General features: G+C 37.9%; 1 protein-coding gene across 1 annotated transcript in view; it reads right to left on the bottom strand.

The window, feature by feature from the left end:
• CEP57L1 (centrosomal protein 57 like 1) overlaps positions 1 to 1,251 on the bottom strand; it is a 56,257-nt gene extending 55,006 nt beyond the window's left edge. Inside the window, exon 1 of the mRNA XM_053710623.1 lies at positions 961 to 1,251. Within this exon, the coding sequence (XP_053566598.1) occupies positions 961 to 969 (9 nt within the window). The 5' untranslated portion in view covers positions 970 to 1,251. The remainder of the gene's footprint in view (positions 1 to 960) is intronic.
• Positions 1,252 to 16,562: the final 15,311 nt, after the last annotated feature.

Here is a 16,562-nt window from a genome sequence, read left to right as displayed (position 1 = left end):
ATGTAAAGCTTAAGAGCCAGTCCATTTTTGGTTGAGAACCTGGATTGTGCTTGCTTATTGGTTTGCTAAATGTAGCCACCAATAAGCAAGCACTATCCAGGGTGCTGAACCTAAAATGGGCGGGCTCTAAGCTTTAAATTCCTGCTTTTTAAATAAAGATTGTAAGAGCACGAAGAAAAATTGATAGTAGGAATAAATGAGAATTGTGCTTAAAATTACATGTTCTATCTGAATCATTAAAGAAAAACATTGGGTTTAGTATCCCTTTAAGATGCATCATGAAAGGTATATTTTTCTGATTTTAGCTACAATGTTGTTGTTTTAAATGGAAATTTTAGTGTAAAATTTCACTGCTCTAACAAAACAGAACATTTTATTTTTAAATGAAGACCCTTGTGTTTAACTTATTTAACCCCTGCAAAGGGAGAAAACAATTAATGTTGCACACCCAGTAAAGTGGTATACACTTTCAGGTCACAGACAATATGGGAATGCAACTATAACTGTTCATTTACAGGAGTTATACTTGTAATGAAACAAAAGTATTTATTTAAAAATAAAATATAGCACCAAAATAGATTAAAAAAAAAAAAAATTATGCTAACATGTCTTTTAGGGGGTTAAACACATAGTTACCCAGGATAGTTTTTACATAATATTAAAATGCTATAATAATTCAGAGACTGCACTATGGTACTACTGGCCCTTCCTGATAATGTCTTTATTCAGCTCTGAACACTCAGAGTGAACTAGGAATTAGAAAGTACTAACCAAGTAGAAATATCTATATATTATAATATTGATTTGATTCACAAAAGCACAGTGGAGGTGGTCTTTAAAATGTTCTTTGTGGAATTGTAAATCAACTCTACAAGTCACTACTATGGGGACAGGTAAAATATTTCTTATAGGTAAAAACAATAAGAAAATTAGCTACATGTAAATTTACCAATACCGTACCTTGTCCATCAGTCCTAAACGGTGAACGAATGACAACCAGTCCTCTACCTTCTGATTTCTGAATCTACCGCCTGTCCTCCCGCTTCCGCTGTCTCCAAGCAACTAGGCCGTCGATCACACCCAGATATACGTTCTCAGCCATTTTTATTACTGGCACTGCAAACTTCTGCTTTATGAGCGGTAAAGGACGAACATCAGCTCTCATTTATAGAGAGCAATAAGAAGTATTTTTAACCCATATGTTTACAAAAACTACTGCGGCATATTGCTTGGTAGAGCACAACAGAAATGTTTGACGACATCGGAACGTATACAACGCATGCGTAGTATCAACACAACTGCTATGAGGGAATATTAGATGCAGCGGATTGTGACCGGTCACGTGGGCACCTTTTGTGAGGCCAATAGCTTGCACGTGATAGTTATATTTCTGATCAAAGAGGCTTGTAGCAGTGGTCATGTTGTGGCAGTGGTTATTTATGGCTGAGTTATTTATACAGCTAGATCACTTCTGTTCAGAGGGGTTTGTGGCAGGGCCCAGGGTCATATTGATCTAATGAGGAAGTGCTCCCAATGATAATTTTAACACAAATATTTGCATTTCTGTTACTCTTAATACCTTCTATCAGCTGAGAGCAGAGCAAAGTAAACTTGTGTGGTCCCACATGATCCAGCCCCCCTATCAGTGGCAGACCAACTCAAGAGAGGGTGTTGGTGCAAGATTTTTTTTGGGGTCCCCAAAGGTAACTCGCTAGTAAGCAAGAGTAATAATATACATGCTGCTTTTTATAATGACTATAGATGGACCTGCACTAATACAAATCTCCCCTGCATTAGGATTGTACATTTTCTGCACATACCTATGTATACTGGCTGCTTTGGGCCGCCCCTCCAACAGTTGGGCCACAGTGCCACTGCACCTGCTGCACCAATGGTAGTTCCGCCCCTGCCTCTTATTCCCCACACCCTGAATGCCCCATCCTTGTTTATTTGTATGGATAGGATGTGCTCCATTTTTCAATTTGTATACCTTACCAGGTTAAAGGGAGATGAAACCTAACATTTTTATTTCATGATTCGGATAGAGAATACAATTTTAAACAACATTCCGATTTACTTCTATTACGTAATTTGCTTCGTTCTTAAGATATCCATTGTTGAAGAAATAGCAATGCACATGGGTGAGCCAATTACACAAGGCATCTAGGTACACTCACCAATCAGCAGCTATTGAGCTTATTTAGATATGCTTGTCAAAAAAGTATTTCCAGAGAATGAAGCAAATTAGATAATAGTAGTAAATTGCAAAGTTGTTTAAATTGCACACTCTTTCTAAATCCTGAAATAAAGAAAAAATGGGTTTCACGTCCCTTTAAGATTTCTGTACCCTTTCAGCCGTCTGTGTCAGCCAATAGATTAAATGCAAAGAAGGGGAAGGTAAGTATTAACCTCCTGTGTTAAATAAGCGGCTACTTCTTTTCTATGGCTGTTAAAGGGCCACTGTAAGTAAATATTTTCTATGCCTGTTACTAACTAAGTACCCCAAATACGCTTTTTATCAATAGCATTTCATTAACATATCTCTACCGTATATCAGAAATCTTATCTGCAAATTTAATTGTTTTCCAAACCCACTTCGTGGGTATCCTTTGCTCTGTACCAATCCGTTTACAATACCTAGGTTTCAAAATGGCGCTTTAAACACAAAGTTATTGGTTTAAGTATTTTGAACACTCAGTGCTGAAAATAGTGGGCAGGATAACGTGACATCATCGGCGAATAAAATATATAACTTTTAGAACGTTATGAAACTTCGTTTTGGAGAAAATATAGGTCAGTAGGTTTTAATTAATGTTTATTAACTTTAATATGTTAGTTGTTTAGCTTACAAATTATAACAGAAAGTAATCCTTTAAGGATGGGTGAGTGACACTTGCCCTGAACAGAATGCATTGTGAGTTTCACTGGCCCAGCTTGTGGAGGAATAAGAGGATCCCCCCACCTCTCTGAAAAGTGTTTATTTAACTTACCAGACAGGTTGCAGAAAAAACAAGAGCACGGATGTCATGTAATGATTCAGGGATCCTGCAATCCATAAAATATGCTTTATAGCTATGATAAGGATGTTGGTTTCTTATTCAAGCTTATTTGTTGAAGTTGGTTTCTTATTCATATAAGTTGGTTTCTTATTCATAATTTTTGACAGCTTCAAATTGAGTTTAAAATAAAAAATATAGGTTTTATTTTAATAAAAATTTGATTTATATAATGTAGTAACACATAGGTGAATTCCTTTTATAAAATAATTGTAATTATAAACTGGAAGAACATTATTATAACCCCTCCAAACAGCTCTCTAACCCTCCCCCCTCCCAATGACCTCCACCATCTTAGGTACTGGCGGCTATCTGCCAGTACCAAGATTACAGTTTTATTTTTTTAAATGTATTTATTATTAAAGGGACAGTTTACACCAGAATATTTATTGTTTTAAAAGATAGATAATCCCTTTATTACCCACTCCCTAGTTTTGCATAACCAACACAGTTATAGTAATACACTTTTTACCTCTGGGATTATCTTGTATCTAAGCATCTGCAAACTGCCCCTTATTTCAGTTCTTTTGACAGACTTGCATTTTAGCCAATCAGTGCTGGCTCCTAGGAACTCCACGTGCGTGAGCACAGTGTTATCTATATGAAACACGTGAACTAATACCATCTAGTGGTGAAAAACTGTTAAAATGCCCTGTGATGAGAGGCGGCCTTCAAGGGCTTAGAAATTAGCATATGAACCTCCTAGGTTTAGCTTTCAACTAAGAAAACCAAGAGAGCAAAGCAAAATTGGTGATAGGTGCACATTTTTTCTGTAGTGTAATGGTTCCCCCATCTCCCCCCTCCATGAGATCTATGCTGTAGCCTCCCTCACCCTGATTCCCATATTTCTGTAGCATAGCGTTTCTTCCCTTCCTCTCCCACCCACGTTTTATTTTCTGTAGTAGTAGGATCCAGCCCTCCCTCTTCCCCCCCCCCTCCACCACTGTGCCGCCCACCCACCTCCCTCAATTTCCCCCGAACCTCCCTCCTGTACATACAGACATTGTTATAGACAGTAACACAGACTGTGTCACTGTCTGTAATGATCAGGCAGTCTGCACTCATGCTCTGATACCATATGAAGGCAGATGACTGCAGCCCAGGAAGAGCAAGTCTCAGTTGTCACTTGACAACCAAGACTGCTGGAGCCTCCTAAAGGGTAGATTTAAATCTACGTTATGCCGTATAATGGGCTGTCTACGTAGATCTATGTCTGATTGCCGGAAGGGGTTAAAAAAAGGTACACTTTGGCATCAATACACTTACAATTTTGAATAAGTAACTGATATTTACAGAGGGTTAATGACCATTGGGTCACTGATTTCATTATGAATATACATAGGGTACATCCCCCTTCATGACATAAAATTGTTTTTATCCTGGCCAAATGACATTTAGGCACAGAAATTGACACCAACATTGGCACAGGTGCTGTAATTTACAATTTTGAATAAGTAACTAATATTTTCGAAGGGTTAATGAGCATTGGGCCACTGATTTCACTATGAATATACGTAGGGTAGTTCCCCCTCCATGACATGGAATTGTTTTTAGTCTGGCCCAATAATGTTTTGGGCACAGAAAATTATGCCAACTCTGCCATAGGTGCTGTATTTCATTAGGTAGTGTAACTAAACATAAAATGGGATTTGGTACAACTTTTGGAAACTCAAGTGTTTTAAGCCTAAACTTAGCCTGTCTGCAGGTCATCATATGTAAACCAGGTCCTGGCTGTAAATGCAGTCCATTATATATAGATTAGTTGTGATTTAACCCCTTGATTGCCTTTTGTGTTTTTAGCGGGCTATGGATTAAATTTACGGATGTATTGGTATTTCTGTCAGTCTGGGGTTGACTCATTACTGCATCTGTGATAGTGGCAATTGAGGGTTACTTTACTGTGGCTTGTGCCAAACAGCAGTGAGTTAAAGGGACACTGAACCCAAATTTTTTCTTTCATGATTCAGATAGAACATGACATTTTAAGCAACTTTCTAATTTACTCCTATTATAAATTTTTCTTCGCTCTCTTGCTGTCTTTATTTTAAAAGCAAGAATGTAAATCTTTGCAGCCAGCCTATTTTAGGTTCAACACCATGGATAGCGCTTGCTTATTGGAGGCTTACATTTACCCACCAATAAGCAAGCATAACCCAGGTTCTCAACCAAAAATAGCCCGGCTCCTATGCATCACATTCCTGCTTTTTAAATAAAAATAGCAAGAGAACGAAGAAAAATTGATAATATGAGTAAATTAGAAAGTTGCTTAAAATTGCATTCTCTATCTGAATCATGAAATAAAAAAAAAATTGGGTTTAGTGTCCCTTTAACCTCTTGATTGCCCTTTGCATTCTGAGTAGCTAAGGAGTTAAATCACTGTTTTGTGCACTCTTGATTTTATTTCCTTATGCCTGCACAGTAGTGCATTTGTAGATAAAATTTCACCAATTATTCCATATTAAATGCTTTTTTTTCCAATGCGTGTAATAAAACTTTTCAGTGTACATTAGACTGGAAGCCTTCTATCTACAAACACTAAGGGGCCCAATTATCATTGTGCGAGCGGACATGATCCGATATTGCGGATCATGTCCGCTGCACATCGATAAATACCTACAACATACGCTGCCGGCATTTATCATTCCACCAGCAGTTCTTGTGAACTGCTGGTGCAATATCGCCCCCTGCAGATTTGCGGCCGCTAGCAGGGGGTGTCAATCAACCCGATGGTGTTCGATCTGGTTAATTTCTGCCCGCCGCCTCAGAGCACGCGGACAGGTTATGGAGCAGCGGTCTTTAGACTTGTGGCTGAAGACTCGCCAGAAACACAGGGCATCAAGCTCCATACGGAGCTTGATAAATATGCCCCAATACATCAAAGTAAAATGTAGTAAATCAGTTCTTTATTTAATGAGATATTTAGATATGAAAAAAGAAACATTTCATTACAGTCATATAAACATTTTTAGAAAAAGCAATAGCGAAACCTACTGTACCAATGTTCATAAATTTGGCTTATCTCAGTGGTAGATTTATCTTTTATCCTTTTTACTTGATAAAAAAAAATGAGCTATAGGAAACATTATGGATCTTTCTTAATGTACTTTTTTGGGTGCATCAGAACACATCAAATCCTACCTCTAGCTGTATAAACCATCATAATTCAAAGGACCATATATGTAGCCCTTTGTTCTCAGCAGAACTGTACTAGACTTTTAACCCTCATACCATACACACATGTGATGTCACAACAGTCACAGCTGACACTCAGAGCATACATGCATGTCAAATAAGTGTGCACGTGTCTTACCTGGATGTGCTAGGAGGATGTGTACACAGGAAAGTTGTCACAGAAGGTGTGAGCATTTTTGCAAGTGAACATTTACTGCAAAAATACTTCTAGTCAAATTTGAAATGCATAACTGCACATGTCACATTCCAATTATGTCTAGTTAGTGGTTTTGTCAATCGCTCTCATTATGCATTATTTATTTATATGGCTCATTTTATTGCTTGTGCTGTGTTTAACAGTATTGGTCCCCTATGCCTGTTCCATGTATAACAAATTCATGTGGCGCTGGTGAGGGATATTCTGCTATCTACTCTATCTCTATTTTAAATAAATTCTCCAACATTTAGTCACCTCTTTGCCCTGCATAGAGAACTGGACAAGATAAAAAAGGCATTATACTGCTTTTAAGGCAGCTGGCACCTTTGAGGTTTGGAGCATAATGCATGGGGGGGGGGGGGCATAGCACCCCCAATAATCAAGGTATGTAAATAGAGTTTAACTAATTTAAAATGTATCTGATATTTAAGTTGCCAGTTAGTGAAAACTGAGACTGACATCTTATTTAGAAATTAGTGAATATAGGCCTTAGAGGGAGAGTAAATGTAGGTATTAATGTTTCATAATTCTGCACTAGGCTAAGAACTAAATGAAGCACACTGTGTAAAGCTGTCAGGAGTGTTTACATATTAAGTGGCCATAAATGAGTGTGGTTACCAATGACTTTCCAGGGAAACATAAATATTTAACTCCATGGCTGTTGCAGTGTAGTACACACAGTTAAAAGTCTTACACTCCTGTCACACAGGTCACCTGTCAATGACATTAACCACATAAAATAAAGATAGGAGGCTTAGATGCTTGCAGCGTGGACTGTCGCAAACCAGTCCAACTCCTGAGCCTGAGCCCGCCTCTTTTCCTGTTTATGTTAGGAGGAAACAGGCAGTTGGAAGGATCTGGAAAAGGGGATGGAAATATCCATAGATGGGTTGTAGGACTCACTGGAAAAAAATTAAGTGTGGGATACAAAATCAAAACACAAAAGAGGAAACTCACAAGGACATTGCTCTCTCTTTTCTGGGTAGTGAACGTGAGGTGGTGCAGCTCTGAGAAGTGCACATATCACATGCATACGCAGCTTTGGAAAAGAGAGCTTTCATTTTTATCTGCGTGAAGTTGGCAAAGCTGAAAGTGGGTGTATATATCCACCACTGCATGTGCTTTAGCCAAGATTCTCTTAGCAGGAAAAAAGAAGTGCAAAACACAAAACAAAAAGCAGTGTCCAGGGGAAAAAAAACAAAGAGAAAAAAAAAATCTCCCAGAAAATGAAAGCAGTGTTTTGCTAAACCAGGTGGATTTAAGATACAAGCTCCTGCTAATAGTGACTTTTCATTAAATGCTGTATCAGGAGAGGTGACAGGTCAGTATTACAATGGTAAATAATGATCACAGGTATTGTTTGTGATAATTCTGACACCTTTCCATTTTTTTCCCAGTGTTTTGGAAATGACTAAGTGTAGTAAATGGTCTAGCTCCATTCACGATTATATATAAAGAAAAACAATGTTAATCAAATGCACTGTAAAGTATTTATGTTTTCATATATTGAGGTTTCTGTCTGTATCTTAATCTTTATATTGTTTTACAGCAGCAAAAGGAGTAAACTGTCAAGTTTATTTATTTATTTATTTAACCTGAACACTCGCACAAAGCCATTATGAAGTGACAGAATAATTTATATATTTTCTGAAAGAAGTAGACATTGGCTTTTTAATACCAGGAATTATTTTTTGTTTTTTTTGCACCTTTCCATAAAATATATATAAAAAAATTAATAACCTTTGTCACAGAAGACCAGCACTCTATACCGTTGTTTAACAGGGATCATTTCAACGAGCAAAACGAATGGTGAAATAAATTGTACTTTATTCACTAAAAATAGGCAAACACACGGAAGTACACAAAATACAGAAAGAACACAATCACTTTGGGGCTAGGAGAAAAACTACCCTGTTCTATCATCCACAGTAACTAGAATCCAGGTAAATACAAATAGTCCTCTTGCACAGTCTTGTTATAGTCCCTTAGAGAGCTCTTTGGTAATCGACCCCTGTATAGTTCAGGCAACTTGGAATAACTCTCTTTTTTCCCACGCAAAGTGGTTTTGAAAACTGCCTATCTCTCTTGTCAGCTCACAACACGCCCCCTAGCGATGATCTTAGCAACCAATTGTAACCCAGCACACAGAGGGGCATCACTGTTAACAGCTGTCAGTCCCACCCCCTGATCACCTGCTAAGATTGTAGTCAGTCTGGCTGAGGATGTACAAATGCAGCTTTTTGAAGTGCCAGATCTGAGGGTAATAGATGGACCAGATATCAGTTTAGTCCCTAGAAGATGTACTGCCATGAGTAATTAACTCTGCTTTGAAGCAGCCAGCTCAGATATGTAAATCAGTCTTTTAAGCAGAGACAGTGACAATCTTTCTTTGTACACTGGCTTGTGACATTATTTGTACAAATAGCAATACACCACTGTTATTGACATACATGCATGATTAAGGGTGAATAGCTCAAAACTTTGCTTTTGTTTGCTGGTGTGTGCCTACATGCTTTTTGTAAGCTAAAAGAAAATAAATGACATAAAGACAAGAACTTTTCCTCTTTATTTGGTGCTGTGGACTCTTGCTGTTGTACATACATGCATGAGAGGCAAGCCCCAAAACACAGAATAAGAAAAACCATGTGGGCCCAACCCCCCATCACTGAGCCTGGGCACCCACTCTTCCATCACAACATTTTTTATTTTTTTTAAATTACAGGAGTTTTTGTGTATTTTTTTACAAGAATGGAGGAACCTGAAGATAAGCTGACTTGGGAAGGTCTGTGCAGTAGAGATGTCAGCACCAGGGAGCTAGCAATGCAAAACATCAAGGAAGAGGTACAGAGGAAAATTGAACTACAAGGACCAGTGGTCATGAAGCAGGAGGTGGAACCATCAGAGCTCAACAAGATGCTTGCTAGGCTGTTGATGCTGTCTAAACGGTGTCCTGTTCCAGATGTCAGACACAAGAGCTTGGAGATCCTAAATATTGTTTAAGTAAGAAAGTAAAATTATATTTGGAGTCTGCTGGTTCTAAACTGTATTTATCTATGTGCTCACGTTAAGATAGGTTGGGTTGTATCTTTGGTGAAGCCTCTAGATGCTATGTTTACTGTTTGTTTTTTCACTTGTATTTTTTTTAGCCTAAAAGTTCTTTATTAGATACATAATATTTATGCTTTAAAAGCAAATTTGTGCATCAAGTACAAGCAAACTTTTCTCTGCTGTTTCTTTGTCCTCAGACTCTCCCCGTGCCGGTTCAGCCGATGTCTGAGTGCCCTTGTCTTCTTTGGCCTCAGATCCAAAAGCTTGTAGTTCTTCCCTTTGTAGAACTTCCTCAGATTTTCTTTCTGGGTCTGGTTGATCATAGTCAGAACTCTGGCAGCTCTTCCTTTTTCTTAACAAGCAGATCTCGGGCCTTGAGTTTTGCCATGGTTTAAGCCACCTGACAGGAAAAAATGTATTTACTTGTATTTTAACATTATTAATGTTTGCACTGTAGTCCTAATGGTAGGCCTCTTTAAAGGAACATGTAGATTCATGCCGACATCCAGGCTGTTGGTTTTTATGCGGAAATTATCCCTTTTAATTTGTTAATGTCTTATTTTTTTGGGATGTTCATTTCAGCAAGAGAAAAATGGACTGAGGCTCTACTGTGTATATGTTGAATATTTTAAGAAGCAAAAAAAATGCAGGACTTAGGGTCAGGTAAATGTACAGTGGGGCAAAAAAGTATTTAGTCAGCCACCAATTGTGCAAGTTCTCCCACTTAAGAAGATGAGAGAGGCCTGTAATTTTCATCATAGGTATACCTCAACTATGAGAGACAAAATGTGGAAACAAATCCAGACAATCACATTGTCTGATTTGGAAAGAATTTATTTGCAAATTATGGTGGAAAATAAGTATTTGGTCAATATCAAAAGTTCATCTCAATACTTTGTTATATATCCTTTGTTGGCAATGACAGAGGTCAAACATTTTCTGTAAGTCTTCACAAGGTTGTCACACACTGTTGCTGGTATGTTGGCCCATTCCTGCATGCAGATCTCCTCTAGAGCAGTGATGTTTTGGGGCTGTCGCTGGGCAACACAGACTTTCAACTCCTTCCAAAGGTTTTCTATGGGGTTGAGATCTGGAGACTGGCTAGGCCACTCCAGGACCTTGAAATGATTCTTATGAAGCCACTCCTTCGTTGCCCGGGCTGTGTGTTTGGGATCATTGTCATGCTGAAAGACCCAGCCACGTTTCATCTTCAATGCCCTTGCGTGGAGCCCCAGATCGAGGGAGATTATCAGTGGTCTTGTATGTCTTCCATTTTCTAATTATTGCTCCCACAGTTGATTTCTTCACACCAAGCTGCTTGCCTATTGCAGATTCAGTCTTCCCAGCCTGGTGCAGGTCTACAATTTTGTTTCTGGTGTCCTTCGACAGCTCTTTGGTCTTCACCATAGTGGAGTTTGGAGTGTGACTGTTTGAGGTTGTGGACAGGTGTCTTTTATACTGATAACAAGTTCAAACAGGTGCCATTAATACAGGTAATGAGTGGAGGACAGAGGAGCCTCTTAAAGAAGAAGATACAGGTCTGTGAGAGCCAGAAATCTTGCTTGTTTGTAGGTGACCAAATAATTATTTTCCACCATAATTTGCAAATAAATTCTTTCCAAATCAGACAATGTGATTGTCTGGATTTGTTTCCACATTTTGTCTCTCATAGTTGAGGTATACCTATGATGAAAATTACAGGCCTCTCTCATCTTCTTAAGTGGGAGAACTTGCACAATTGGTGGCTGACTAAATACTTTTTTGCCCCACTGTATATAGTGACATTATGTTGTGACTGTTGTGCATAATAATAGGGATTGCTATGACTATAGAATCTCCTTTTATTGTGTATCCCCAAATTATTACACATTAAAAAACACAAAACCCATTTTATTCTATCAGGAATCAGACAGAGCATAACATTTTAAACAAATTTAAATTTTACTTCTATTATCAAATCTGCGTCATTCCCTTGATATCCTTTGCTGAAGGAGCAGCAGTGCACTACAGAGATCTAGCTGAATACATCTAGTCAGCCAATCACAAGAGACAAATGTGTGCAGGCACTAATCACCAGCTAGCTCCCACTAGTGTAGAATATGTATATATTATTTTTAAGCAATAGATGCGAGAACAAAGTACATTTGAAAATAGAAGTGCATTTAAAAGTGTCTTAAAGTGATGGTAAATCCTAGCATTTTTTAAACTCTATGATTTACCAGTGCTACAAATAAACAGGACTTTCAGTCATGAAGTATAAAATAAGTCATGCTGAAAGTTCCTTTATTTGCTTGCAGCATATGCCGTGCTGAGCACCTCCAGCTGCCCACGGCAGAACGCTATGTTATCATTGAGGTGATGTTAGCTAATAGAGTGCTAGCTATACAGCATAATGCTGGAAAAGACAAAAAGAAACAAGAGGGCCCCCAAATGGTGTTATATCGTCAACCTAGGATATAAAGACAACAAGACAAGGCAAGGGCGCTCTCTTGTTTCTTTTTGTCTTTTCCAGTTTGGGACTCATGTGTCTACAGGAGTTTGTGGTGAAGAAGAAGCGACCAGTCCCCACTATTTGATCGTCACTGGTCAATATTTAGTGGACTTTTTAATATATATATATTCTTTCACAGACCTTATAATTTGGAATTTGTCCTGGTACATTGCACATTTCTATCATATGTTAATATTAATTTTATTTTTGTCTCACTATTTTTGGCGCAATCAATATTTTTGCATTATACAGCATAATGCTAACTGGGCTGCACGGTTATTGGCTTACAAGTGGAGACGTCACCTCATTAAAAAACAGCATTCTGCCATGGGAGGCCTGAGGTGCTTAGTGCGGCATACACTACAGGCAAATAAAGGAACTTTATTTGTAGCACTGGTAAAACATAGAATTTCAAAAATGCTAGAATTTACCATCACTTTAAAATAACATGCTCAATCTGAATAATACAAGTTTATTTTTGACTTTCCTATTCCTTTACCAAAAACAAATGAAAAATACAAAAAGATATTGATTTTACAAGTTGATTCTTATTACATTTTTTATTGTCTTGGCCCTGCGGCCACACATTTTCATTTAACTTAGTATATTGAATTGTTATGAAAGTTATTATAGGCATTGGACATTATCTTCCTATGATCCTAGCCCAGTGATGGCAAACCTTGACACTCCAGATGTTTCAAAACTACATTTCCCATGATGCTTAACTGGACTTCAGTGCCTAAGCTTCATGGGAAATGTAGTTCTGAAATATCTGAAGTGCCAAGGATTGCCATCACTGTCCTAGCTGATCCCATTCAGTTCAATGAGTATTTTTCTTTTTTTTTTATGCGCTTAACTGGCAAGAAAACATGTATCCAGCAGAGGCACATCCATTAATAAAATTAATATAAAAGATTGTAATTCACTTTTAAATCCATTTTAGCCCTAACAAAGAGAAAAAAATGATTGCATTGACCCTTTAAGACCGTAGGAGGCTAACACATAAGAACATCACTGTGGCTTGATTGCTGTTTATTTTATGCCCACCATGACTCTTTGATTTGTTTCTGTCAGGACAGTTATTTGTCATTGTTGCATCAAAAATATCTTCAGAGGGAAGGTAGAGGGATAAAGAGGGAGAAAAAAGAAAGTTTGTAGTACTACCTAAAAATAAGAAAAAACTACGCAAACAAATGTTTTTATGTATTACTTTCAGGGTTGGCTTCAGTACGAATGAAATGGGGGGACATTTTTTTTCACAAGGGGGCACACATTTACAAGGCATGTACGAGAGTCAAAATAAGAGCAGACCTACATATTCTGCAGGAAAGTGTAGCTTCTGGCTGGCTTATCACCCACTATTTACATTTGGAGAATATGTGCTAAATCACTAGGTAAAAGAATGAAGTCTAAATCCTATGCAGTGCATTAAAACAGAGCCATTAAACTTGAGACCCCCAGTGCAATAGCTCCTTAAAAACAATTCACCCCTTAATCACCATGATCCAAAACCCTTAAACTCATTCTCAAATCTCAATCATGTCCCCTAAACAGCCATGCACCCCAAACCCCCCAATGCAATTAACCCCTTTGTTTGCAATAGCAGTGAGGATACTAGGTTTTCAGATACTGGTAATTTTGTAGATTAGATTTAGCTATACCTGTTTTGCAATAACTAACATATATCAGGCTACTTAATAGAATAAACGCTGGTAGTCATTTATAGACTTATATTTATATGATACAATCATATTCTTATCATGGTCTATTGTTTAAGAAAATGAGTAACTCACGATAGTTAGGTAAAATTAATAGGGTTAAAGACAAGTCCAAAAAGTCTCTAATTTACTTCCAATTCCAAATAAGAGGTTAAGATACGGAGCTCCTTGCAGATGCGTGATGCGATCTCACAATTAGGCAGCTAACTCCGTCCCCAGCATGCAGCATTACATAACAATTAATTTTATTTATTATTTTTAAAGTTTATGATCATATCATTATTTTTTGAGGGGGCACAGTATTCCATTTGGGTGGGCATTGCCCCCCAATGCCCCCCCATGAAGCCGACCCTGATTATTTTAAGTGCATGCCTGTCATAATTATCCAAATATTTCAAATACTTTATAGTAAGTTCTCTGTTTAGTCAATTCACCCTCCCAAAAACAAGACAATTTAGAATTCTGTATCTGTCTTAAATAAAAATTAATACAGGTAGAAAACCCTCTATCCAAGCTACTTGGGACCGGAAGAGGTTTTTCGATTTTGGAATAGTTTGGATTTTTTTTCCAACTTTATTTATCATAAAGATCCATCACATACATAGGAAAACATACAAATGTTTAATGAAATCCATCACATTTTTTTTTTACATTAATTCGCCTCTATACAAATGTTTTCTTTGTCAGATTTGAAGGAATATCTGTTCTCAATGTAGGGATGGGGATCTAGTTTTTATTTTTAATAATAATTTATAAACACACAACATAATAAATTAACGGAATACTAAGTATTAGATACTTGGCCTTGCCCGTACAAGATGATCTGCAGTTGTACCAGACAGGTCTATTAACAGCAAGCCAAGGTATAAATCTATCATGAACATATACATAAAAAAACACGTTGTGCTGGGCAGAGTAGTAATGCACCTCTCACACAATGAACTTGTTAAATAAGGTACAGTGACAATAATGATGATGTCCATTCACCACAACTAAATTATGCCCTTAGGTAACATAACACCTGTCTGTATGGGAAATGGAATCTCATCTTGTGTCTGGTACCTTGAGGATGATCTGGAGAAAACAGGGGGCCCGTGCCCCTAGACCAGTATCCAACAACCTAGTAAAGGAGAACTTCAATGTATCATGTCAAGGTTGTGTATTTAATCTGGTTCAGTTGGTGGAAGACACCATTTACCACGTAGATTTTTATTAAGAATAAATATTGAGTTCCGAAAGGGTTGCAAGACTAAGTTGTAATCGTGTAGGAATGAATTGTAAAAAGGTTCCCATTTTTGAACACATGCCTTGATCCTCGCATCTAAGTTGCCGTGGACATCCGCTTGTTCAGTGAACATTTGGGATTGGATAGCAAGAACTAGCTTCTTAAAAGGAGGGGCTTTATGTGAGATCCATTATTGTAAGATTAATTTTCTGACCATTAGTACTGTACTGTACTACTAGATTTAAGAATTTCCGGTATTGTACATTGCTATGTGTGTCATGAAGAAAGAGAATAGTTTGTATTGATATTTTTATGTCTGTCTTAAGGATTTTCATGATGCCAGTATGTAACTTTGCCCCATAATCTCTACAGCATTAGACAGTCCCAAATTAGATGTATGAGGTCTGGGTGATAGATGAACATTTATTACGCTTGTCTACTGCATATGGGACCGATTTGATGCACAATTTAGGGGTAATATAGGCTTGATGTATAAATTTAACCTGGGATTCCCTTAGATATTGTGAGAGTGTGGCTTCTCTCAGTAGAGAAAAACTAGAGGCTATTTCATCTGTGTCAGGGGCTAAATTCCTCATACCTTGCCATTTAGCAGAAAGTTTATGTAAAGATGACTGGTCTTGGGGGTCAATTTATGAAGCAGCAGATGCTAAGCGTAAGTAAAAAAGCAGTGGTCTTAAGACCGCTGCTCCTTAACTCGTCCGCCACCTCTACAATACAAACGGGTTGATTGGCCTACCCTGCTAGCGGCTGATTATTGCTGGTGCAATGATAAATGCCGACAGCATATGCTGCCGGCATTTATCGATATGCGGCGGACATGATTCGCTATAGCGGATCATGTCTGTCTGCACCATGGTAAATTGACTCCATAGTGTGCTATTATCATGTTGTAGATGTAAGTGATTGAGTCAGAGCCTTGTTGAGTCATGAGGCATAGCCTGCCCACATTAGAACTTGTTGTAATGAAATGGTTAAAGGATAGGAGATATTGGATGTAGTGGCAACATTGAAAGTATGTAAATTTAGTGTTGGCTGGTATAGCATATTTTTCCTGGAGATCAGAAAACAAAATAATTTGAAGGTAGCTGGTGTTTAGCAATTGTGCATGCTCATTTCAAGTTGATCGCAAGTTCCAAACACGGGAGCATGCTGTGATCAATTAACATGGGGCGCATGGTGACGCTCCGATTGGCTAGAAGAGTTGCCACTCAAATAACCCAAATCAAAAATTGGAGAGAGGCTGCATTCAATTACATAATGTAGCATGAATAAAAAGAGATTTATTTAGTGTACAGATGATGGGTTAATAAATAACCATATCGATATGCTAGTTAGGAGAATACCTTTCCAAATATGTTTAGCAGTTTGGGAAAATTTACCATTACTTTAAGGTTGGTGCTGTGGTGTAGGTTGGAGTTGGTTAGGTTGCTAAACCATGTAACTTCAGACTTATCAATATTAATTTTGTACCCTGAGAATCCCCCAAATGTAGTCAGTATGTCTATTAGCTTAGGTATATTTATTGTAGGGTTACTCATGTAGAGCAGGAGGTCATCTGCATAAAGAGAAACATGGGTAGTTTGGGCATTCACTTGGAGACCAGGTTTGTGTTGTC

The sequence above is a fragment of the Bombina bombina genome, chromosome 4, assembly GCF_027579735.1.
Source record: "Bombina bombina isolate aBomBom1 chromosome 4, aBomBom1.pri, whole genome shotgun sequence".
Lineage (NCBI taxonomy): Eukaryota > Metazoa > Chordata > Amphibia > Anura > Bombinatoridae > Bombina > Bombina bombina.
The sequence above is the reverse complement of the archived record's forward strand: the minus strand, read 5'-3'. Positions and strand labels throughout refer to the sequence as shown.